Source organism: Mytilus californianus, unplaced genomic scaffold, assembly GCF_021869535.1.
Source record: "Mytilus californianus isolate M0D057914Y unplaced genomic scaffold, xbMytCali1.0.p SCAF_4, whole genome shotgun sequence".
NCBI lineage: Eukaryota > Metazoa > Mollusca > Bivalvia > Mytilida > Mytilidae > Mytilus > Mytilus californianus.
This window is the reverse complement of record NW_026262690.1, coordinates 60,570,477-60,598,296: the sequence shown is the minus strand read 5'-3', so window position 1 is coordinate 60,598,296 and position 27,820 is coordinate 60,570,477. Positions and strand designations below refer to the sequence as shown.

Genomic DNA, 27,820 nt, shown 5'->3' with positions numbered 1-27,820 from the left:
GGACACGTAAAATCTAAAATATATAAAAATCGAAAGGGAGCTCATGTCAATAGATATAAACAATTCACCACAATTTCTTGCAAGTTGGCGAAAGCATTCTTGAGTTATTGTCCAAAAACTGGAAAATCCCCCTTTTTAATAGGGATGTCAACTCGGTGAAGATTTACTAATCGATTACTCGTTGGATTTACCAAGCTATACTCGAGTAATCGCTCGGTAAAACATTTTCAAAATGGAAACACTAACTTATACCTATTTTATTCATTGTGGGTCGTTGTCTTATGATAGTAAAACCCTCAACATTATTACTTAGGACTAGATAATAGTCCAAGGAAGTTTATACCAATCAATAGCTCATTTACTAACAAGAGTAAAATATTTTAAAATTCCACTTTCTGATATTAAAAATGGCGATAACTTAAAAAGGAAAAATACAAAAATCTTGAAAATTGAACTAGAACTTTATTAAGTCCCAGGAAACAACATATTTAAATTTGAAAATAAAATGCTTCGCTGAGTGCAGCCTGATACGACCGCAGAGGTCGAACCCTGAACAGTTGGGGCAAATTTGGACACAATTTTCAAGCTTGATACTGTCTGAATTTGGATTGTGATCAAATTTTTTACAAAATATAGGTTTCTGATACAAATTAAATGTGGTCAATGATCTTATAAATCCATTGCGCAATACTGTGCAATTGAAGATTTCTTCTTGAAACTTTTCAAAAATTCGAAATTTTAAAAATTTTGAATCCCTTTAAAAAATTGGGAAAAAAATCCCCCCCCCACCCAACATTTTGAAATCCCCCTTGGAGCAATAACCCCAAAACTCAATCCCAGCCTTTCCTTTGTAGTATGGAACCTTGTAGTACAATTTCAGAGATATCCATACACTTACACACAAGTTTTTGTCTAGAAACTAGAATAAAATGCTCCGCTGGGCGCAGCTTGATACGACCGCAGAGGTCGAACCCTGAACAGTTGGGGCAAGTATGGACACAACATTCAAGCTTGATACAGCACTGAATTTGGATTGTGATTAAATATTTGACACAGCATAGGTTTCTGACACAGAATGAATGTGGTCTAAGAACTTAAATTTTTTTAATTTACCTATTCAAATCATATCATTATTATTTGCTTTTATATATGTAGGACTCAAATCTATGGCGGGTTCCAAATCTATGGCAGATTCCTAATCTATGGCAAATATGACGTTACAAACGCCAAACAACTCAAATCTATGGCAGATTTTTGTTTTCTCCAAATCTATGGCAGATCTGAGTGAAAGAGTAACATGTAACGTCACAATTGAATAACGCCATATTACATCTTCGCCGCCGCTTACGATGGCGAAACCCATATATGTGAACACCATTCAAGGTGAAGGTATTTCCCTGACAACAATTTGCGGGAGGTTTAAATGCAGATGTGACCTATTATCCCGAAGAGGGACAAAATGTGCTGTATCGGTCGATGCCCGCGATGAACAAGGGCACCGCTAATTTCAGTACCGCATATTTTAGAAAAGGAGTTTTAGTAGCAATTTACTGTCTACGGCTGGCACAGTTTATAAAGTGAATATTAAATTACCGGATACAAATTTTATTTAAATCGTCATTAAGTAAAAAAGAAGTATTAACGATATCCCTAAAATAAATATTATTTGAAAATTCAAACGGTTCATTTTTATTTTTTACTTTTTTTTTACTTTTTTTTTTATATAAAAAGCGGCCTTCATGTTTGTTAAAGGACTTATTAGCTGGTTTAATGAATGGGTTAAACAGGTACCATGCACAGATTAAAAAATGTTTATTTTTTTACAGAGCTCATCATTTTAATCTTGAAGTCTGTATTAAGGTATATGAATTTATCATTTATGTTTTTTTTTTTTGGTTAACCATCATGGAATGTTTTTTTCAAAAATGTTAATAGACATGCTCCCGTTGTCGTATATTTCCGCTTGTTTAAGAGAAGTCATTGGTCAAAATGTACTGCATTGTTTTCCGTTTGCACAATATTTGCCATAGATTTGGAAACAACAAAAATCCACCATAGATTAGGAAATTACAAAACTTGTCATAGATTAGGTTTTAAAAAAATCTACCATAGATTTGGGATGGCATGACGTCACATTTACCATAGATTAGGAATCTGCCATAGATTTGGAACCCACCATAGATTTGAGTCCTACATATATAAATCAGAAATACCAAATTTAAAATGGAAAATTTTAAAGAAAAAAAAGAGGAAAAAAAGGAAAAAAAATCCCTCCCCCAAATTTGTTGAACCCCCTTATGATTCATCACCCCTAAACTCAATCCCAGCCTTCCCTTTGTGGTATGGTACCTTGCAGTACAATTCCAGAGAGATCCATAAACTTGAACACAAGTTATTGTCTGGAAACTTGCTTGCTTGTTTTTAGGCCCCTTTTTGGCCCCAAATTCCTTAACGTTTAAGGCAATTACCCCCAAACTCAAACCCAGCTTTCCCTTTGTGATATGGAACCTTGTAGTACAATTTCATAAAGATCCATACACTTACACACAAGTTATTGTCCTGAAACTAGAAAAATGCTTGTTTTTTGCCCCTTTTTGGCCCCTAATTACTAAAATTTTGAGGCAATTACCCCCAAAATCAATCCCAGTCTTCCCTTTGTGGTATGGTACCTTGCAGTACAATTTCAGAGAGATCCATACACTTGAACACAAGTTATTGTCTGGAAACTAGAATAAACTGCTTCGCTGAGCGCAGCTGGATACGCCCGCAGAGGTCTAACCCTGAACAGTTGGGGCAAAAATGGACACAATATTCAAGCTTGATACAGGTCTGAATTTGGATTGTAATTAAATATTTGACATACATCTATTATAGGTTTCTGAATAAATGTAGTCAAAGAACTTGAAGTTGGTTATATGAATTGAATTTATATTCAATTAAAGATTTCTTGCTGTTGTGCAATACACTGTGCTGTTGCGCAATACTTAGTAAATCTGTTGTCAGACTATAAACAAATAAAATTTATAAAATTCTAAAGGGAGCTTACATCAATAGATATAAACAGTTCACCAAAGTTCCATACGAATTGCTGAAAGCATTTTTGAGTTTTTGTCTGAAAACTGGAAAATCCCCCTTTTTTAATGAATAAACCCCATAATTCGGAAATGTAAAATCTAAAATTTATAAAATTCTAAAGGGAGCTTACATCAATAGATATAAACAATTCATCAAAGTTTCATGAGAACTGCTGAAAGCATTTTTAAGTTATTGTCCGAAAACTGGAAAATCCCCCTTTTTTTTATGAATAAAACCCCATAACTCGGAAACGTAAAATCTAAAATTTATAAAAATCCAAAGGGAGCTCATGTCAATAGATATAAACAATTAACCAAAATTTCTTGCAAGTTGGTGAAAGCATTCTTGAGTTATTGTCCGAAAACTGGAAAATCCCCCTTTTTTTAATGAATAAAACCCCATAACTCGGAAACGTAAAATCTAAAATTTATAAAAAACGAAAGGGAGCTCACGTCAATAGATATTAACAATTCACCAAAGTTTTAAGCAAATTGGTTAAAGCGTTTTTGAGTTAATATCCGACATGTTGACGACGGACGGATGGACAGACGGACGTACAACGGTATACCATAATACGTCCCGTAAACGGGCGTATAAAAATGCTTATTTTTGGCCCCTTTTTCCTAAACGTTTTGGGCAATTACCCCCAAACTCAATTCCAGCTTTCCCTTTGTGATATGGAACCTTGTAGTACAATTTCAGAAAGATCCATACACTTACAGTTATAAGTTATTGTCATGAAACTAGAAAAATGCTTGTTTTTTGCCCCTTTTTTGGCCCTTAATTCCTAAAATTTGGAGGCAATTACCCCCAAAATCAATCCCAGCATTCCCTTTGTGATATGGAACCTTGTGGTACAATGTCAGAGAGATCCATACACTTACACACAAGTTATGTCTGGAAGTTACAAAAATGTTTATTTTTGGCCCCTAATTCCTTAACTGTGGGTACCATAACCCCCAAAATCAATCCCCACCTTTCTTTTGTGGTATTGAACCTTATGGTAAAATTTCATTGAGATCCATTCACTTAAACTAAAGTTAGAGTGCGAAAACTAATGTGTCTTCGGACTACGACGACGACGCCAACGTCATACCAATATACGACCACAAATTTTTTTTTGCGGTCGTATAAAAATTCGTAAGGGTTCCGCGGAACCCAGTGTCTCGCCTACTTTTGCTGTTAATCGCAGGCTCAACAAAAATAAGGAAAAAAATCAATAAAAATATTCCTTTAGATACTATCTTTCGATTGTAAGAAGCTTCTGTCAAAGTTTGGTATAAATCCAGGATAGTTTATGAATCTAATAAATGTTTTAAAAACTTTAACTGCAGACTGTATTTAATGTTAACTGGAAGAAAAACTAAGTCCATTTATTAGTAAAATAAGGATAAACAGGTACAAATTTTAACAAAATGTCCTTCTAGATCATGTAGATACTAGCTTTTGATCATAAACAAGCTTCTGTCCAAATTTGGTACAAATCCAGGATAGTTTAAGAAAGTTATTAAAATTTCAAAAACTTTAACCACAGAGTGAATGTATTGTTTCCTGGCCGAAAAAGTAAGTCCATTTATAAGTAAAATACAGAAAAAATGAAATTTTTTTTTTAACAAATTTACTTCTGGATACTATCTTATGATCATAAACAAGCTTCTGTCCAAGTTTGGTACAAATCCCGGATAGTTTAAGATAGTTATTAAAATTTCAAAAACTTTAACCACAGAGTGAATATTTGTGGACGCCGCCACCTACAGAATGTAGGATCACTATGTCTTGCTTTTTCGACTACAGTCGAAGGCTCGACAAAAATACTTGTTTTTGGCCCCTAATTCCTACGTTTGGGACAATTAACCCCAAACTCAATCCCAGCCTTACCTTTGTTATATGGAACCTTGTGGTAAAATGTCAGAAAGATCCATATACTTACACACAAGTTATTGTCTGGAAACTAGAAAAATGCTTGTTTTTGGCCCTTAATTCCTAAACTGTTGGCCCCATAACCCCTTAAATGAATCCCAACCTTCTACTTGTGGTATTTAACATTGTGGTACAATTTCAGAGCAATCGAAATATTATACACAAGTTATTATCCTGAAACTAGAAAAATGCTTGTTTTGGGCCCCTAATTCCTAAACGGTTGGGACCATCATCCCCAAAATCAATCCCAACCTTCCTTTTGTGGTATTGAATCTTCTTCAAAAATTTCATAGAGATCCATTCACTTAAACTAAAGTTATTGTCCGGAAACCAATGTGTCTTCGGACGACGACGCAGACGACATCATAAATTTTGCGGTCGTATAAAAATTTGTTAGTGTTTTCATGTTATTGTACAGACACTGTTTGGCAGCCGCCCGTCCACCCGCCGTACATCACCATTTTAATAACCGATATTTTCTTCGAAAATCCGGTTAAAAATGAAGGTATTCAATTTACAACTTTTCTTTTAATTTTTTTATATTTTTAACCTCTTTACCTTGGGTTTTTCTTTTTTGGGTTTATCTGCTGGTTTCTTCTCTTTCTTTCCACCATCAGCTTTACCATGGAGTTCCTGATATTTCTTAGCTAAAAAAGTTTAAAGGTACTTTTATTATATTTTGTAGCAGTATTAATTTTTTTTGACCCATGTATGTGGTAGTCTATTTATAAAACTGTGTCTGGCAAAGGGAGACAACACTTATACGATAAGAAAAGAAGCATGAATTTGCTAATCCCAGTACTTATTAACTACACCATGTACACATAATATAAAAGTTTCTGGAAGGGTGAAATTTACAGACTACAATGGTCATACACAACTGAATACCTCTTTAAGAGATGAAAATCATGTATGGAACATGTAGATTTTAGAAACAAAATTTGTTAACAAAGACTCGGAGTTCCATGTTTTTCTTTCCTCAACATTTACAACATTCTATTTATTACAATGTTATATTTGCCATGAGGAGTAAAGATTCCATTTATACAGGAAAAAAACATAAAACTATATCTTAGACTTCTAGTTGCTAACATCTACCTCATTTGGTCTCTGGTAGATAGTGGTCTTACTGGCAATATACAATTATTCTTCAGAGTTGGCAAGGTATTACCCGCCCTGGAAAACCCAGGTCCGGGTAATACTGGGCAATATGATTTTATAAGCTTATTTTAACACAAAATAGTAAAGACTTGTTGTAGTTTCATAGTATTATAGCTAAATATATACATTTTATACAGATAACCATTGAGAGTCATTTCTAGAAGATTGAAAATTCAATTTCATTCTCTTCTCCACTAACTCCATGTAGGCAGAATACAAGATTTGCACATTTTAGGATACCTTGTTAATTTCCTAGCATTGTTTCAATAATCCAAACTTTGAAAAAATGCATATTATTTGAATGTTTAAGTAAATTATAAATTTAAATTGCTATGCAAACATACTGCTAAATAAACACCCTCCAGGGTCATGTCATTAACACTTATAGATATGAAAAGGCTGATTATTGTTATATAAACATATCTGTGTTCTAATCTGAATAATTACTTATTAATTAGTGATGTACATATAAATTATTTAAAGTATTTTTTTTACCTGTAAGTGTTAATTGTTAATATTAGTTATAAATATTTGAAAAAAAAATTGAATTCTTTGGCTTTCTGTTAACAGTTTGACCAATCTAGACAGAATGGTGATTTAATAGTTTTTTAGAATTATTGCGAAAGGCTTTTTCCAATATTATTTGTCTAATGTGTCTTCATGTACACTTGTCTCAGAGTTGCTAGAACAATACTTTCTCAAATGTATACACTTGTATTATAAGACTCTCTAACAAGTTAACTTATTTATAAATCGAGATTTGTTTATAAATATCTTAAATGTATTGCATTTGTGTTTGATCACTGAATCCTCTTTAAAATTCAGGCCAGTATTTTATATTGCCCAGTATTACCCGGTAAAACCCGGGTTTTCCCAGTATTTCCCACTGGGCTGGGCAATACTCATAAAACCCGGGTTCTTCTTCTTCCAGGTAAGGAACTGGATTCAAAATTGAATGTTATTGGTTCCGCGCGAAAACTTTACGCAGTGTCGGGCAACACAGAAAGTTCTCTCTTGGCTATTTACAAATTACATTTAAAACGTTCGCAATATTATACAATTAAAATTATGTACAACTGGTGTTTCCTACTTCCTTTCAGAGCATGCCTTAAGGGCAGCTCTGAATCCCTCAACGGTGTTGGCCGATGAAACTGATGTTGGTAAGTTGTTCCAATCCCTGATGGTCCTCGGGAAGAAAGATTGGCCGTAGGCGTCTGTACTTGTTCTTTCTTGGTAGAAGCGGTTTTTACCTCTGGTCCGGTTATCATTTGGGGTTAAATATTGGTGACAGTCTATGTCTATAAGATCATGCTGGATCTTGAATAGCATGCATAGTCTGTTTGTTTTCCTCCGTTCTTCTAAGCTTTCCCATTTTAGATTTTTGACCAACCCTGTTATTCTTATTTGAATAATCAATAAAAAAAATAAACAGCTGCGCCATGTGCGCATGATACGCCCGTCATCTTGTGTGTGAATTTTTATGCAATAAGCATAAATAGTTTCTGACAAAACCTTTTGAAAAAGTAAAGAGATTTAAATTATGGTAGGATCTCAAAATGATTGCCAAATCATTATTATTGCAAAACCAAAGTGCAACTCTTCCACAGAGTCATCTCCTCTTGGTCAAGGTATTTAAACTTTTGTCAGTTCAATTGTCCATTAAATAAATGCAACAGCTATTGTTCTCTGTGTAGATTATTCACTGGGACCTTTAAATTTCTTCTAAGAGAAATCCATCACTCATTGATTAATTTACCTAAAACAAAAATTATCTTCCAAGTAGATGAAAATACATGTATTCAACTCACAAAACTGCATGTGATGTTATATTTACTCAATGTCAATAATATATTTTCAATCTTTTCAATATATACACTGATTTAATTATAAAAAGTTGATTTCTGACAAAATATTTAGCAATGTTGAAAATTTTGTTGAAGAGTATTTAGTTCGCAATGAACAAAAAGAATGTTCAAGGTACCTGAAAGTCATTATAGCTATAAATCATTTCCAAACTTTGAAAACTCGCCAAAAGGCAACCAAGAAATGTATTTAGCAAGAGCTGATACTTTGGAACTTGCCAAAAATTTATTTACATATCATACAGTAATCACACTGGCTCTTTGGACAAGTCGAGCTATAAATCATGTATGGAACATGTAGACTTTAGAAACAAAATTTGTCAACAAAGACTCGGAGTTCCAAGTTTTTCTTTCCTCAACATTTACAACATTCTATTAATTACAATGTTATATTTGCCATGAGGAATTAAGATTCCATTTTTACATAAGAAAATTTAGTTTAAACTTAGAATACTATATCTTTGACTTCTAGTAAGTTGCTTACATCTACCTCATTTGGTCTCTGGTAGTTTGTGGTCTCATTGGCAATCATACCACATCTTATTTTCATATTCGATAAAAAAAAATTAGATGTGTGTTGGCTACTGAATTTGTCAATATTCTAAAACCTTTTGAAAAAGTAAACAAATCTAAATTAAAGTGGTATCTAAAAATGGTTGTGAAATCGCTGTTAAACAAACAATCTTTATAAACTTCAAAAAAATAATTATGTGCATGTATGTTGCCTGCTGAATTTGTATATATTCTAAAACCTTTTAAAAAAGTTAAAAAAAAATTATCTAAATATGGTATTATTTAAAAATTGTTGCAAAAACATTATTAATCTGCTTAAGGTTCAATTATTAAGATTACTAAACTACAATACAGAAAGCAAGATAAATTATCATGGAAAACAACCCATAAATTCAATATTTATCAAGAAAGGAAGATCACCCACTCCTAGTGTTTGAAAAATGACATATGGATATAGGCATTCATTTACATCAATCATTCAGCTGTTTAAGCACATTCAAGGCTAATACTTTTCTTATTTTCAGCCACATTCGTTAGTTTGAATGAAATTATCTATTTACAAGTCATTCAAGTCGGACCCCCCTCCACTAAGCAGTCATTACAATATATACAAGCAATTGAAGGATTTGTAGATTTAAATTTGATTGTTTGTTATCTTAACTGTTTACAGTATCTCTCAAAACATTTTATAAATTTAATGGTTTCAAGATAATAATCAAAAGATGTTAAAATCATTGTTATAAATGGCCTCAACTCCTAAAAGGAATAGTCTGACAATTTTGATGGATAAGTTCTATAGAAGATCACATCTTTCTGAGCAATTTGCAACAGTTTCCTCGATAGGGTCTTAAATAAAGATCTGGTCTTCCTGATCATTTTTGCCTATTTAAGTTTCTACCTATCTATTATAATTTTCAAGATATAAGGCAACAAAAATGTATCATTAGTACATGGATGCCCCACTCGCACTATCATTTTCTATGTTCAGTGGACCGTGAAATTGGGGGTCAAAACTCTAATCTGGCATTAAAATTAGAAAGATCATATAGGGAATATGTGTACTAAGTCTCAAGTTGATTGGACTTCAACTTCATCAAAAACTACCTTGACCAAAAACTTTAACCTGAAGCGGAAAGATGGAAGAAAGGACAAACGCACAGACTGAAAAACAATTCCCCTCTACTATCGTAGGTGGGGCATAAAAACACAAAAAATTGGTAAAAATTGCCATCAAAGGGTAATACCTCTAATTAGGAGTCATCTGAAGATTTCAACCATGCACACTTAGTGTAGATCTTGTCTTGCTGATTATTTTTGCAACTTAAAAGTTTCTCTACATCTATCATAGTTTTCAAGATAAAATGCAAAAAAAATAAATAAAATGCTCCGCTGGGGCGCAGCTTGATACGACCGCAGAGGTCGAACCCTGAACAGTTGGGGCAAGTATGGACACAACATTCAAGCTTGATACAGCACTGAATTTGGATTGTAATTAAATATTTGACACTGCATAGGTTTCTGACACAGAATGAAAGTGGTCTAAGAACATAAAAAATTTTAATTTACCTATTCAAACCATATTATTATTTGCTTTTATATATAAATCAGAAATAACCAATTTAAAATGGAAAATTTTAAAGAAAAAAAAATTCCCCCCCCCCCCCCCCCGAATTTTTTTTAACCCCCTTATGATTCATCACCCCCAAACCAAATCCCAGCCTTCCCTTTGTGGTATGGTACCTTGCAGTACAATTTCAGATAGATCCATACACTTGAACACAAGTTATTGTCTGGAAACTAGAAAAATGCTTGTTTTTTTGGCCCCAAATTCCTAAACGTTTCGGGCAATTACCCCTAAACTCAAACCCAGCTTTCCCTTTGTGATATGGATCCTTGTAGTACAATTTCATAAAGATCCATACACTTACACACAAGTTGTTATCCGGAAATTAGAAAAATGCTTGTTTTTTTGCCCTTTTATGGCCCCTAATTACTAAAATTTTGAGGGAATTACCCCCAAAATCAACCCAAGCCTTCCCTATGTGGTATGGTACCTTGAAGTACAATTTCAGAGAGATCCATACACTTGAACACAAGTTATTGTCTGGAAACTCGAACTAGAGGCTCTAAAGAGCCTGTGTCGCTCACCTTGGTCTATGTGAATATTAAACAAAGGACGCAGATGGATTCATGACAAAATTGTGTTTTGGTGATGGTGATGTGTTTGTACATCTTAATTTACTGAACATTTTTCCTGCTTACAATTATCTCTATCTATAATTAACTTGGCCCAGTAGTTTCAGAGGAGAAGATTTTTGTAAAAGATTACTAAGATTTATGAAAAAATGGTTAAAAATTGACTATAAAGGGCAATAACTCCTAAAGGGGTCAACTGACAATTTCAGTCATGTTGACTTATTTGTAGATCTTACTTTGCCGACATTTATTGTTTTTTTACAGTTTATCTCTATCTATAATAATATTCAAGATAATAACCAAAAACAGCAAAATTACCTTAAAATTACCAATTCAGGGGCAGCAACCCAACAACGGGTTGTCCGATTCATCTGAAAATTTCAGGGCAGATAGATCTTGACCTGATAAACAATTTTATTTCATGTCAGATTTGCTTTAAATGCTTTGGTTTTTGAGTTAAAAGCCAAAAACTGAATTTTACCCCTATGTTCCATTTTTAGCCGTGGCGGCCATCTTGGTTGGTTGACCAGGTCACGCCACACATTTTTAAAACTAGATAACCCAATGATGATTGTGGCCAAGTTTGGTTTAATTTGGCCCAGTTGTTTCAGAGGAGAAGATTTTTGTAAAAGATTACGAAGATTTACGAAAAATGGTTAAAAATTGACTATAAAGGGCAATTACTCCTAAAGGGGTCAACTGACCATTTCGGTTATATTGACTTATTTGTAAATCTTACTTTGCTGAACATTATTGCTGTTTACAGTTTATCTCTATCTATAATAATATTCAAGATAATAACCAAAAACAGCAAAATTTCCTTAAAATTACCAATTCAGGGGCAGCAACCCAATAACGGGTTGTCCGATTCATCTGAAAATTTCAGGGCAGATAGATCTTGACCTGATGAACAATTTTACCTCATGTCAGATTTGCTCTTAATGCTTTGGTTTTTGAGTTATAAGCTAAAAACTGCATTTTACCCCTATGTTCTATTTTTAGCCGTGGCGGCCATCTTGGTTGGTTGACTGGGTAATCGGACACATTTTTTTAACTAGATACCCCAATGATGATTGTGGCCAAGTTTGGTTAAATTTGGCCTAGTAGAAGATTTTTGTAAAAGTTTACGGACGACGGACGCAAAGTGATGAGAAAAGCTCACGACCTTTCAGGTCAGGTGAGCTAAAAATGCTTATTTTTGGCCCCTTGTTGGCCCCTTATTCCTAAACTTTTTGGGCAATTACCCCCAAACTCAATTCCAGCTTTCCCTTTGTGATATGGAACCTTGTAGTACAATTTTATAAAGATCCATACACTTACACACAAGTTATTGTCATGAAACTAGAAAAATGCTTGATTTTTGCCCCTTTTTGGCCCCCAATTCCTAAAATTTGGAGACAATTACCCCCAAAATCAATCCCAGCATTCCCTTTGTGATATGGAACCTTGTGATACAATGTCAGAGAGGTCCATAGACTTACACACAAGTTATTGTCATGAAACTAGAAAAATGCTTGTTTTTTGCCCCTTTTTGGCCCCCAATTCCTAAAATTTGGAGGCAATTACCCCAAAATCAATCCCAGCATTCCCTTTGTGATATGGAACCTTGTGGTACAATGTCAGAGAGATCCATACACTTACAAACAAGTTATGTCTGGAAGTTAAAACAAATGCTTATTTTTGGCCCCTAATTCCTTTACTGTAGGTACCATAACCCCCAAAATCAATCCCCACCTTCCTTATGTGGTATTAAACCTTATGGTAAAATTTCATTGAGATCCATTCACTTAAACTAAAGTCAGAGTGCGAAAACTAATGTGTCTTCGGACGACGACGACGCCAACGTCATACCAATATACGACCACAAAATTTTTTTTTCGGTCGTATAAAAATGGTAAAATTTGTCATTTAAGGGCAATAACTCCTATAAGAAGTTGGCTGACAGTTTTGACGCCAATGAACAATTGGTAGAGCTCAACATTCTGAATATTTTTGATCTGTCAGAATTTCTCTATTAATAAGAGTTTTAAAATAATAGACAATACTTGCATTTTACACCTATGTTCTATTTTTAGTCATGTCTGCCATCTTGGTTGGCGCGCCAGGTCATCGTACACATTCTTTAAACTAGATACCCCAATAATGATTGTGGCCATGTTTGGTTAAATTTGGCCCAGTAGTCTCGGAGGAGGATATTTTTGTAAAAGTTAACGACTGACACCAAATGATGAGAACAAGAGTGCACACGCTGAAATGTCTCGCCTTCTTTACTAACCATTGATATTATGTTGATAGTCCTAAATGAAAGCTTTACTACAACTATTACATAAACTTAACATGATCCAAGAAAATGAAGTCAAGGTCATATAAATCAAACGAGAAATACATGAACACCTTACAATCATTCAATACACTAAATATAGTTGACCTATTGCTTATAGTTTCTAAGAAACAGACTTAACCAAGAAAACTAAACATTGACCAATGAATCGTGAAAATGAGGTCAATGTCAGATGAACCATGCCAGGCAGACATGAACAGCTTACAATCCTTCCATACAACAAATATAGCTGACCTATTGCTTATAGTTTAAGAAAAACAGACTGAAACACATAAACTTAACACTGAGCAATGAACAGTGAAAATGAGGTCAAGGTCAAATAAAACCTGCGAGACTGACATGTACATCATAGAATATTTCCATACACCAAATATAGTTGACTTATTGCATATAGTATAAGAAAAAAGATCAAAACTAAAAAACTTAACTATAACCACTGAACCATGAAAATGAGGTTGAGGTCAGATGACACCTGCCAGCTAGACATGTACACCTTACAATCAATCCATACACCAAATATAGTAGACCTATTGCATACAGTATAAGAAAAACGGACCAAAACACAAAAACTTAACTATAACCACTGAACCATGAAAATGAGGTCAAGGTCAGATGACACCTGCCAGTTGGACATGTACACCTTACAGTCCTTCCATACACCGAATATACTAGACCTATTGCTTATAGTATCTGAGATATGGACTTGACCACCAAAACTTAACCTTGTTTAATGATCCATGAAATGAGGTCGAGGTCAAGTGAAAACTGTCTGACAGGCATGAGGACCTTGCAAGGTACGCACATACCAAATATAGTTATCCTATTACTTATAATAAGAGAGAATTTAACATTACAAAAAATCTGAACTTTTTTTTCACTGAACCATGAAAATGAGGTCAAGGACATTGGACATGTGACTGACGGAAACTTCGTAACATGAGGCATCCATATACAAAGTATGAAGCATCCAGGTCTTCCACCTTCTAAAATATAAAGCTTTTAAGAAGTTAGCTAACGCCGCCGCCGGATCACTATCCCTATGTCGAGCTTTCTGCGACAAAAGTCGCAGGCTCTACAAAAACTCATTTGGCCCTTTGGGCCAGGTGAGCTAAAAATGTGTATGCTGTTATTACCATCAAATTCTGCCATCTTCTCACAAAATTTAAAATCTCCAATCACTTTTTTAAACTGAGGTTGGTTAACAAGTGTTGTAAACCATCTGTTGACATTTGTGAAAGACTCTACAAACTTGGGATCTAAAACCTGTAACAACAATTAACCTTTATCAAGTCAAAATTAACATTATCAAATTACTCTGAAAACAAAGTAAAAGTATTTTAACTCAACCATATATTAAACAATTGCTTTACCTGGATGTGTTATGTATGATGCAGGACCATTTTTGTAATCAATGCATCTTATCAATGTTTATATTAATATAGAAGTGTCATCTGAATATCAAAGTTTCATAAATACAGTAGATAAAAGTTAACTAGAGCACCTTTTGTAGCTTACTATGCTGTATGGGTTTTGATCATTGTTGAATGCCATACAGTGACTGATAGTTGTTACTTTCAACATCATTTGGTCTCTGGTGGAAAGTTGTCTCATTGACAATCATACCACATATTATTATTGTTATATAGAGGGGATAGCACCTGTGGAAAGTTTGCAACGGTAGATGTGTATCATTTCAAATAGGTTGTAGATGTGTATTATTTCAAATAGGTTGTAGATGTGTATTTATTTCAAATAGGTTGTAGATGTGTATTATTTCAAATATGTATTTAATCACAGCTTTGGTGTTTTTCCCTAAACCATTGTCTCATCAGCAATTATCAATAAAATGCTCCGCAGGGCGCAGCTTGATACGACCGCAGAGGTCGAACCCTGAACAGTTGGGGGAAGTATGGACACAACATTCAAGCTTGATACAGCTTTGGATTTGGATTGTGATTAAATATTTGACACAGCATAGGTTTCTAACACAGATTGAATGTGGTCTAAGAACTTAAAAATTTTAAATTGGACATTCACCTATTATGGTCCAATATCCAAAATCTAAATACATGGTTAGATTCAGCATATCAAAGAACCCCAAGAATTCAATTTTTGATGAAATCAAACAAAGTTTAATTTTGGACCCTTTTGACCTCAATGTGGACAAAGTTGATAACGGGGCCCAAAAATCAAAAATCTAAATACATGGTTAGATTCAGCATATCAAAGAACCCCATATATTCAATTTTTGTTGAAATCAAACAAAGTTTAATTTTGGACCCCGATTTGGACCAACTTGAAAACTGGGCCCATAATCAAAAATCTAAATACATGTTTAGATTCAGCATATCAAAGAACCCTAAGAATTCAATTTTTGTTAAAATCAAACTAAGTTTAATTTTGGACCCTTTGGACCTTAATGTAGACCAATTTGAAAACGGAACCAAAAATTAAGAATCTAAATACACGGTTAGATTCGGCATATCAAAGAACCCCAATAATTCAATTTTTGATGAAATCAAACAAAGTTTAATTTTGGACCCTTTTGACCTCAATGTGGACAAAGTTGATAACGGGGCCCAAAAATCAAAAATCTAAATACATGGTTAGATTCAGCATATCAAAGAACCCCATATATTCAATTTTTGTTGAAATCAAACAAAGTTTAATTTTGGACCCCGATTTGGACCAACTTGAAAACTGGGCCCATAATCAAAAATCTAAATACATGTTTAGATTCAGCATATCAAAGAACCCTAAGAATTCAATTTTTGTTAAAATCAAACTAAGTTTAATTTTGGACCCTTTGGACCTTAATGTAGACCAATTTGAAAACGGAACCAAAATTTAAGAATCTAAATACACGGTTAGATTCGGCATATCAAAGAACCCCAATAATTCAATTTTTGATGAAATCTAACAAAGTTTAATTTTGGACCCTTTGGACCTCAATGTGGACCAATTTAAAAACGGGGCCCAAAATCCAAAAACTAAATACACGGTTAGATTCAGCATATTAAAGAACCCCATGAAATCAAGAATAAAACCCCATTGAAATTGGTCAAGAAATAAGCAATTTATAGGAAGTATCTTCTTTTGCACAATCCTGTGCTATTAAATATTTCTTGCTATTGCGCAATACTGTACAATTGACAATTTCTTGCTATTGCGCAATATTGTGCTATTGGATATTTCTTGCTATTGCGCAATACTGTGCAATTGAAGATTTCTTGCTATTGCGCAATACTGTGCAATTGAAGATTTCTTGCTATTGTGCAATACTGTGCAATTGAAAATTTCTTGCTATTGCACAATACTTATTATATAATAATTTACACATCCTGTTTGGTGTGTATCTCCTACCATATCATTATTATTTGATTTTAAATATAAATCAGAAATAACCAACTTAAAATGGAAAATTTTAAAAGAAACAAAAAAGGAAAAAAAGAAAAAAAAGGAAAAAAAAATAAATCCCCCCCAAAATTTTTTGAACCCCCATTATGATTCATCACCCCCAAACTCAATCCCAGCCTTCCCTTTGTGGTATGGTACCTTGCAGTACAATTTCAGAGAGATCCATACACTTCAACACAAGTTATTGTCTGGAAACTAGAAAAAAATGTGTTTTTTGGCCCCTTTTTGGCCCCAAATTCCTAAACGTTTAGGGCAATTACCCCCAAACTCAAACCCAGCTTTCCCTTTGTGATATGGAACCTTGTAGTACAATTTCAGAAAGATCCATACACTTACACACAAGTTATTGTCATGAAACTAGAAAAATGCTTGTTTTTTGCCCCTTTTTTGGCCCCTAATTCCTAAAATTTTGAGGCAATTACCCCCAAAATCAATCCCAACATTCCTTTAGTGATATGGAACCTTGTGGTACAATGTCAGAGAGATCCATACACTAACACACAAGTTATGTCTGGAAGTTACAAAAATGCTTATTTTTGGCCCCTAATTCCTTTACTGTTATTACCATAACCCCCAAAATCAATCCCAACCTTCCTTTTGTGGTATTGAACCTTGTGGTAAAATTTCATAAAGATCCATTCACTTAAACTAAAGTTAGAGTGCGAAAACCAATGTGTCTTCGGACGACGCCGGACGACGAAGACGACGACGACGCCAACGTCATACCAATATACGACCACAAAATTTTTTTTGCGGTCGTATAAAAATCACTTTTTTCATATGTTTTTCATGTAAAATTTTGATAATTTCTATTGCAACCTTAAACTGTAGTTTTAAAATAATCAAATATACAGAAAGCTCTGTTTATTTCTTTCTGTGCCCATCCCATGTAAGGGGCCTGTGATAATTTATTTTTTATTGATTAAGGTCCTTCATATTTGTTTTTAGTAAATGTATTATTACTAATTAAGCAGTTAGTTTTCTTGTTTGAATTGTTATATATTGAACAAACTCGGACTACGATTAGTAGATAGTGTGGTTAACGTTTTTTTCCGACTTTTAAATTTGTTTACTTAATACAAGAAATAATTGTAACAGGATGCTGTTACGAAGTCTCCCAAACAAAGCTCCCATAATTAGTAATTCCCATGGTGGCCTGACATTGGGCAGTCCAGTACAAATTGGTTTGGTCTAGAAAAGTGATATGCATAAGTGACGCCTAGGGATTAACCCTGTATGTCATACAAGTTCTCAAACAGGATGGGGTGGGGGTGACCCCCAGGGACTCCCCCTATATTTCATTAGATTTGTTTTATAGTCCCATACAAGAATATATATGGTTAAGGGTTGGGGATCTCGACCGTTTACAAGTTCTCAAACAGGAGGGGGTGAGGGTGACCCCCAGGGACTCTCCCTATATTTCATTTGATTTGTTTTATTGTCCCATACAAGAATATATATGGTTTCAAGGTGGGGATCTCGACTGTTTACAAGTTCTCGAACAGGATGGGGTGGGGGTGACCCCCATAGACTCCCCCTATATTTCATTTTTGTTTTATTGTCCCGTACAAGAATATATATGGTTTTCTGGGTGGGGATCTCAACCGTTTACAAGTTTTCAAAAAGAAGGGGGTGGGGGTGACCCCCGTTAACTTCCCCTATATTTCATTTGATTTGTTTTATTGTCCCATTCAAGAATATATATGGTTTAGGGATGGGGATCTCGACCGTTTACAAGTTCTCAAACAGGACGGGGTGGGGGTGACCCCCAGGGACTCCCCTTATATTTCATTTGATTTGTTTTATTGTCCCATACAAGAATATATATGGTTTTGGGGTGGGGATCTCAACCGTTTACAAGTTCTCAAACAGGAGGGGGTTTTACTTGTTTTAAAGTTAGGAGTGACACCCAGGGGCTCCCCCTATATTTCATTTCATTTGTTTTATTGTCCCATAAAAGAATATATATGGTTTCAAGGTGGGGATCTCGACCGTTTACAAGTTCTCAAACAGGAGGGGGTGGCGGTGACCCAGAGTGGCTCGCTATATTTCTTTCGATTTGTTTTATCCCATACATGAATATATATGGTTTAGGTGTGGGGATCTCGACTGTTTACAAGATAAAAGCCCATTCTCCAATTGAAGGGGGGAGGGGGGGCTGGGTGACCCCAGGGACTCAACCTATATTTTATTTTATTTGCTTTATTGTCCTGTGATCATTACTGAAGACCGCGTGTGTCTATCACTTACTGTTTTCAAGTTATAGTCATTTGAAAATTAAAAAAAATAAAATCCCATATGGTTCTTTAGTAAATCCCTCCCTTCTGTAGGCCCCTCAAAATACCCATAATTAGACCCCAAGAAGAAAAATAATAAGTACTGAGTAAAAACAACAAGTCTCCAAACTTTGTTTGGGAGACTTTATAACAAATAGTATATACCAGTGTATACGTTATAGTCCAATTTTGTAATAGGCCGAGTTTGTTATAGTTTGAGTCTGTTATGGGCAGAGATGAGATACCAGGTTACTTTCAATACACTCGGGCTTTTACGTCTTTAATAAACATTTGTAAAAATCGTAGTAAAAATAGCATCATAATGTTCATTCATGAAATATTTTAAACACAGTATTTATTTTCTCTTCAACCGGAGGACAGGAGGAAACCCCTGAAACCGGGATTATTGTACTCCCGTCGGGAGGTACACATATATGGATCTCACGCATGTCTGGGGAATACCAACTAGAGGCTCTCAAGAGCCTGTGTCGCTCACCTGATTCTACTTTGGTTTTGGAAATCATGTAAAAATAGATTAAAATCATAACAGATACCCTAATAATGAGCCAGGCCAAATTTGGTTTAATATTGGTCCTGTTATTTAATAAAAAATCCTGGTGGCCATCTTGAACAGTAAATCTGCAACAAAGTAGCAACACTTCATCAGCAACTCATAAGAAACATATATGCCATGTTTGATTTCATTCCATTCAGTGCACCTCTAGAAGAAGCATTTGTATGTATTTCCCATAGGGTCTTATGTTAAAGGACGTCCCCCCACTGGCGGCCATCATGGATGAAGGATCAGCTTCAAAGTAACAACACTTAGTCAGCACCTCATAAGGAACATTCATGCCATGTTTGGTTTCAATCCATTCAGTATGTGGTTCTCTAAAAGAAGACATTTGTATGTATTGTCCATAGGGTCCTTTGTTAAACATTGTCCCCCAGCTGGCGGCCATCTTGGGTGATGGATCAGCTTCAAAGTAACAGCACTTGGTCAGCACTTCATAAGGAACATTCATGCCATGTTTGGTTTCATTCCATTCAGTGGTTCTCTAAAAGAAGACATTTGTATGTATTTCCCTTAGGGTCCTATGTTAAACTAAGTCCCCTGCTGGCGGCCATCTAGGATTATGGATCGGCTTCAAAGTAACAACACTTGGTCAGCACCTCAAAAGGAACATGCATGCCATGTTTGGTTTCATTCCATTCAGTGGTTCTCTAAAAGAAGATATTTGTATGTATTTCCCATAGGGTCCTATGTTAAACTAAGTCCTCCGCTGGCGGCTCTCTTGGATTATGGATCGGCTTCAAAGTAACAACACTTGGTCAGCACCTCATAAGGAACATTCATGTCATGTTTGATTTCATTCCATTCAGTGGTTCTCTTAAAGAAGACATTTTCAAATATTTCCCATAGGGTCCTATGTTAAACTAAGTCCTCTGCTGGCGGCCATCTTGGATTATGGATCAGCTTCAAAGTAATAACACTTGGTCAGCACCTCATAAGGAACATTCATGCCATGTTTGGTTTCATTCCATTCAGTGGTTCTCTAAAAGAAGACATTTGTATGTATTTCCCATAGGGTCCTATGTTAAACTAAGTCCCCAACTGGCGGCCATCTTGGATGATGGATCGGCTTCAAAGTAACAACACTTGGTAAGCACCTCATAAGGAACATTCATGCCATGTTTGGTTTCATTCCATTCAGTGGTTCTCTAAAAGAAGACATTTGTATGTATTTCCCATAGGGTCCTATGTTAAACTTAGTCCCCCGCTGGTGGCCATCTTGGATGATGGATCGGCTACAAAGTAACAACACTTGGTAAGCACCTCATAAGGAACATTCATGCCATGTTTGGTTTCATTCCATTCAGTGGTTCTCTAAAAGAAGACATTTGTATGTATTTCCCATAGGGTCCTATGTTAAACTTAGTCCCCCGCTGGCGGCCATCTTGGATGATGGATCGGCTACAAAGTAACAACACTTGGTAAGCACCTCATAAGGAACATTCATGCCATGTTTGGTTTCATTCCATTCAGTGGTTCTCTAGAAGTTCAAAATGTAATAAAATGCTCCGCAGGGCGCAGCTTGATACGACCGCAGAGGTCGAACCCTGAACAGTTGGGGCAAGTATGGACACAACATTCAAGCTTCATACAGCTCTGAATTTGGATTGTGATTAAATATTTGACACAGCATAGGTTTCTGACACAGAATGAATGTGGTCTAAGAACTTAAAAATTTTAAATTGGACATTCACCTATTATGGTCCAATATCCAAAATCTAAATACATGGTTAGATTCAGCATATCAAAGAACCCCAAGAATTCAATTTTTGATGAAATCAAACAAAGTTTAATTTTGGACCCTTTTGACCTCAATGTGGACAAAGTTGATAACGGGGCCCAAAAATAAAAAATCTAAATACATGGTTAGATTCAGCATATCAAAGAACCCCATATATTTAATTTTTGTTGAAATCAAACAAAGTTTAATTTTGGACCCCGATTTGGACCAACTTGAAAACTGGGCCCATAATCAAAAATCTAAATACATGTTTAGATTCAGCATATCAAAGAACCCTAAAAATTCAATTTTTGTTAAAATCAAACTAAGTTTAATTTTGGACCCTTTGGACCTTAATGTAGACCAATTTGAAAACGGAACCAAAAATTAAGAATCTAAATACATGGTTAGATTCGGCATATCAAAGACCCCCAATAATTCAATTTTTGATGAAATCAAACAAAGTTAAATTTTAGACCCTTTGGACCTCAATGTGGACCAATTTAAAAATGGGGCCCAAAATCCAAAAACTTAATACATGGTTAGATTCAGCATATTAAAGAACCCCAAGAATTCAAGAATAAAACCCCATTGAAATTGATCAAGAAATAAGCAATTTATACGAAGTATCTTCTTTTGCACAATACTGTGCAAATGAATATTTCTTGCTATTGCGCAATACTGTACAATTGACAATTTCTTGCTATTGCGCAATATTGTGCTATTGGATATTTCTTGCTATTGCGCAATACTGTGCAATTGAAGATTTCTTGCTATTGCGCAATACTGTGCAATTGAAGATTTCTTGCTATTGTGCAATACTGTGCAATTGAAAATTTCTTGCTATTGCACAATACTTATTATATAATAATTTACACATCCTGTTTGGTGTGTATCTCCTACCATATCATTATTATTTGCTTTTAAATATTAATCAGAAATAACCAACTTAAAATGGAAAATTTTAAAAGAAAAAAAAAAAGGAAAAAAAAAAAAAAAAAAAAAAAAAAAAAAATCCCCCTCCCAAATTTTTTGAACCCCCTTATGATTCATCACCCCCAAACTCAATACCAGCCTTCCCTTTGTGGTATGGTACCTTGCAGTACAATTTCAGAGAGATCCATACACTTGAACACAAGTTATTGTCTGCAAACTAGAAAAATGCTTATTTTTGGCCCCCAATTCCTAAACGTTTCGGGCAATTACCCCCAAACTCAATTCCAGCTTTCCCTTTGTGATATGGAACCTTGTAGTACAATTACAGAAATATCCAAACACTTACACACAAGTTATTGTCATGAAACTAGAAAAATGCTTGTTTTTTGCCCCTTTTTTGGCCCCTAATTCCTAAAATTTTGAGGCAATTACCCCCAAAATCAATTACAGCCTTCCCTTTGTGATATGGAACCTTGTGGTACAATGTCAGAGAGATCCATACACTTACACACAAGTTATTGTCTGGAAGTTACAAAAATGCTTATTTTTGGCCCCTTTTTGGCCCCTAATTCCTTAACTGTTGGTACCATAACCCCCAAAATCAATCCCAACCTTCCTTTCGTGGTATTGAACCTTAAGGTAAAATTTCATGGAGATCCATTCACTTAAACTAAAGTTACAGTGCGAAAACCAATGTGTTTTCAGACGACGCCGGACATCGACGACGACGCCAACGTCATACCAATATACGACCAAAAAATTTTTAATTTTTGCGGTCGTATAAAAAGTTAATGACGACGACGACGGACACCAAGTGATAAGAAAAGCTCACTTGGCCCATCTGGCCAGGTGAGCTAATAAAAGCATAACGTAGAAACTGCTGTCTCATGTAGATGTGTATTGATTTTAATTTCCGCGCAGCGCAGATCCACGAAGTAGTGTTTGTGATAGCCATTTTCAAAATGAAGTTGAATTCATTTGAATTATCGATGAAAATTCAGTACTTTTTAATTCAAGCTGTAAGCTAATCAAAATAGAAGTAACTCAAAATTTTAAAAGCAACTCCTAGAATTAGTATTCAAACACTAGTACTACATTATCTAGGAGTAGACATAGTAAGATAGTCTGTCCAACTTCCAGTTTGAGGCAGATGCCTTAGGAAAGTATATTGCTATAGCAAGCTATAGCAAACTTTCCAAAAACTGACTCCATTGCTCAACACGAAAAATTGTTTCACATCAATAATAATGGGATGCCTTTTAAACTAGTTCTGACAGAAGAGCATGTGATCTATAAACAAATATAATATCCCATACAATTTTGTTCAAAAGAACCTTCTACTTTATTTTATAGGTGTTTACTCTCACAATATTGTATGCCACAGGTGAAGGTATTACTGATATTGAATGACCATTCAAATTCCACAGTTCTAGTGACCTAAATACAAAATACTAATCAGACTGTTATAATTTAAATATAAACATCAACAGATAGATACAATTTAGTAAAAATCAAAGGACCCTATGTTTTATTACTGAAGTTACCAAACTATTTTAATGTAGAAAATGTATTTTCGTAAAATGAAATCTTGTGTGTTTTAACACCACTCTCAACTACCTTAGCTATAACATAGTGGCCAGTTTTTATTGGTTGAGGAAGCTGGAGTACAAATCACAACCTCAACAGGAAAACTGGCAATCCTTTTAAGTTAACTCTTTCACTGATAGCCGGCCTGACAGAAGCTACTCTGAGACGATGGCTTCCCTGGCTATTATGACAGCGTGAGGTGAAAAGACCAAATTAATTAGGAATGGACTTACCAGTATAACTGACAAATTTTTGTGTTCAAATCTTACTAATAGTAACTTACATATTTGTACAGTGACAATAAATTGCAAGCAACACTAATGTCAGCCTGAGTGATGCGTTCTCCTACAAGGTATGTACGTGTCAGCAGGTAGTTGTCTAACACAGTCAGAACTTTTTTCACCTGTGCCTTAGCACGCTCTGTTTCCTATAAAAAAATATTGCACATCAAATTCTTGAAGTTTTTACAAATGATTTTTCATTTGTTCATTTTTTTTTCTTTAAAATTGTATGTTCACATTACACACATACTATAAAAAATAATGTCAATACAAATAAATATTTGTTTTAATTCATGCTTACAACAAAAGGATATCACCATACAGTTCTGAAATAAAACAATTATCTCTGCTGATGTTTGGTTAAACATTTACTTCTGTGGAATTTCAACTTTTTTTGTACATGTCTGTGTTTAAATTTAAACTGCAACAATCTTAAATCTCCAACTATAACTACAAATATCAGCAAATGCATGAACTGCTATCATCAAGCTAGATAAAATTGATATTTCAACAATTCAAATCCAAAAACAAGATGTGCAAGCAAATTTTTAAGACATGTTCCTGAACTTCACAATTCTAGCTCTACAGATATTAAAATGCTCCTCTGGGGCGCAGCTTGATACGACCGCAGAGGTCTAACCCTGAACAGTTGGGGCAAGTATGGACACAACATTCAAGCTTGATACAGCACTGAATTTGGATTGTAATTAAATATTTGACACAGCATAGGTTTCTCACACAGAATGAAAGTGGTCTAAGAACTTAAAAATTTTTTAATTTACCTATTCAAACCATATCATTATTATTTGCTTTTATATATAAATCAGAAATAACCAATTTAAAATGGAAAATTTTAAAGAAAAAAAAGGAACCCCCCCCCCCCCCCCCCAATTTTTTGAACCCCCTTGTGATTCATCACCCCCAAACTCAATCCCAGCTTTCCCTATGTGGTATGGTACCTTGCAGTACAATTTCAGAGAGATCCATACACTTGAACACAAGTTATTGTCTAGAAACTAGAAAAATGCTTGTTTTTTGGCCCCTTTTTGGCCCCAAATTCCTAAACGTTTCGGACAATTACCCCCAAACTCAAACCCAGCTTTCCCTTTGTGATATGGAACCTTGCAGTACAATTTCATAAAGATCCATACACTTACACACAAGTTATTGTCATGAAACTAGAAAAATGCTTGTTTTTTTGCCCTTTTATGGCCCCTAATTCCTAAAATTTTGAGGGAATTACCCCCAAAATCAATCCCAGCCTTCCCTTTGTGGTATGGTACCTTGAGGTACAATTTCAGAGAGATCCATACATTTGAACACGATGTTATTGTCTGGAAACTAGAAAAATGCTTATTTTTAGCCCCTTATTCCTACACTTTTTGGGCAATTACCCCCAAACTCAATTCCAGCTTTCCCTTTGTGATATGGAACCTTGTAGTACAATTTCATAAAGATCCATACACTTACACACAAGTTATTGTCATGTTACAAGAAAAATGCTTGTTTTTTGCCCCTTTTTGGCCCCCAATTCCTAAAATTTGGAGGCAATTATCCCCGAAATCAATCCCAGCATTCCCTTTGTGATATGGAACCTTGTGGTACAATGTCAGAGAGATCCATACACTTACACACAAGTTATGTCTGGAAGTTACAAAAATGCTTATTTTTGGCCCCTTTTTGGCCCTTAATTCCTTAACTGTGGGTACCATAACCCCCAAAATCAATCCCCACCTTCCTTTTGTGGTATTGAACCTTATGGTAAAATTTCATTGAGATCCATTCACTTAAACTAAAGTTAGAGTGCGAAAACTAATGTGTCTTCGGACAACGACGACGACGCCAACGTCATACCAATATACGACCACAAAAAATTTTTTTGCTGTCGTATAAAAATCTTATTTGCAACATATGTCCTTCTCTTGTAATTTAATTTTACATACCTGTTTGTTGTACTGCACAATACCTAGACATGGATATACCCAGGTACAAGATGCTGGAAGAATTTCATTGTCACCAAAATTAATCCACTGTAAAATGAATGATGCATCTTTGTCATTCTTACCCCTCAACTGAGTGTTCCCAACTAAAATAAAAAATATTTACTTTATGAATTTCATCAATAACCTTTGTACATGAAGTTATGTAAAACAAGATCAGTAAACCATGACCTTCAACAGGAAAACTGACAATCTAAGACTCCAAGTCAATTAAGATTGGAGTAGAGCACACCTGCACAAACTAAGTGTTGACAGGCTGAAGATCAATGTAGATGAATCATTCCGACACCTAGACCCCAATATCATGAGCATAATTTATAAATGATAGATGTATGTTCAACATCCAGTGGTAAATAAAATGCATATTTCAGGACGAGAACATGTTTATGTGATATGAATATGAACCCTGCTTTGCACTAGACCAACATGTTTAATTTGGGTTTTTTTTAAGTTCTAGTTGACAAGGTAACAGTCTGCAGGAAGAACTGTTACCCTAACTGGAATACATTATTAGGACTCTTAGCTGAATAGTCTTTACTCTTACTCCTACATGGCATGTGCTGAGCAGAGAAGCAGCAAATACCTATTTTCTAGTTTGGCCATCAACCTACTTCAGTTCAGGTAGGCACACTACCGCAAACAGACTGTCAGCTTGGCCTTGACCGACAAGGTGTGGATCAGTCATAGCATGCCTTTGTTAAATTGGTTTTAATTGGGCAAATGACGAGTCTTGAAGTCTTTAATTTGCTGGAGGCAGAAGCAAGAGAATCCCCACCTCAAACACCATGTATGATCTTAGGATCAGCCATCATTTCTAGCTTTGAGGTTTTATGTTAATACTCTTGTTTACCGTAGAAAGGCTTGTATAGTCCGCGGTTTTATTCTCCAAAATTGGACCTTCCAGACGGGGTGCGGACTATAGAGTACAATAAGCAAGAAATAAGAGAAAAATTTCAATTTCGCGGTCGAGGTGGTTTGTTTACGTTCCGCCATCTTTGTTATTTCTATTGTAGAGGGCGCTCTTATCATTTTTCAAACTAATAATTTTAACTCATCCATATTAATAAGTTATTTCTATTCAATATCAAATTAATACTGATAAATATAAAAACTAAACCTTTCATTACAAATTTCTCGTTTCTTTTCAATGCATTGGTTGAAATAAACTGGTATCTGCTCGATTGAAACGATACAAACATAGTGAAAAAGACAACCGTAAACCAGCTTAGAATTTGTAAACTACAAAACGAAATCGGTTATTGTTCGTTCCGTTTTGGTGTTTCATACTGACTAATATGGTTTGTATTAGCTTTAGACCCTTCAAACATTAATGTGATAGATATATTAAAGACTGTTTTACAAAAGGATAAAACTGTTTTACTTTCAAAGTCGTATTATAGTGATATCTGTTATGTACGGATTTCGACTCTCACCAGTTAATTTCTTCTTTTACACGTGCTTTTTAAACTTCCTGTTTAAACATACACAAGTTTCTTAATTGTTTTTTAAGTGAATTAAACTTATTTTAACAATCATGAAGCGTTCTAGAATCATTAACAAGCAGTTTCAGCTTCTGTTTGATGATGGAAAACAGGTTTTTCCAAGAAAATACCGCAAACGACCGCACAGGATTTGAAATTACCGGAGTTTCATTAGACCTTTTCTAACAGTTACAAAAAGTTTTTTTACCTAAAATTTCGTGGGGAGAAGGGGGTGCGGACTATGTACCACTGCGAACTATACAAGCCTTTCTACGGTACATTACAATTCTGAAAGTACATTGTAATAATAGCCTCTACCTTACCACAGTCACACCTTTTTTTAATTATACCTTGTATGTTCAATGTCAACAGTTTTTCTTGTTTAGCAAATATATTATTAGTTAATTCTCCTTAGACATAGACAAAAGATCAAGGACTAGGAAAGTGCCTACATCATTTTATACATGCACATTGCTTTTT

The 27,820-nt window shown here is 34.9% G+C and overlaps 1 protein-coding gene and 1 long non-coding RNA gene across 2 annotated transcripts in view; both read right to left on the bottom strand.

Annotated features, from left to right (window-relative positions):
- The window catches only part of LOC127698572 (elongation factor 1-gamma-like), a 43,325-nt gene that overhangs the window by 12,238 nt on the left and 3,267 nt on the right, over positions 1 to 27,820 (bottom strand). The window contains exons 4-7 of the mRNA XM_052202082.1: positions 25,803 to 25,945; positions 23,862 to 24,005; positions 14,202 to 14,331; positions 5,554 to 5,642 (exon numbers count right to left, since the gene is read on the bottom strand). Coding sequence (XP_052058042.1) covers positions 5,554 to 5,642; positions 14,202 to 14,331; positions 23,862 to 24,005; positions 25,803 to 25,945 — 506 coding nt within the window. The remainder of the gene's footprint in view (positions 1 to 5,553; positions 5,643 to 14,201; positions 14,332 to 23,861; positions 24,006 to 25,802; positions 25,946 to 27,820) is intronic.
- LOC127698591 (uncharacterized) lies at positions 14,903 to 21,224 on the bottom strand. The gene is made up of 2 exons (XR_007980896.1): positions 21,146 to 21,224; positions 14,903 to 15,618 (listed from the first exon to the last, which is right to left on the bottom strand). It is a non-coding gene; the product is annotated as an uncharacterized LOC127698591 (long non-coding RNA).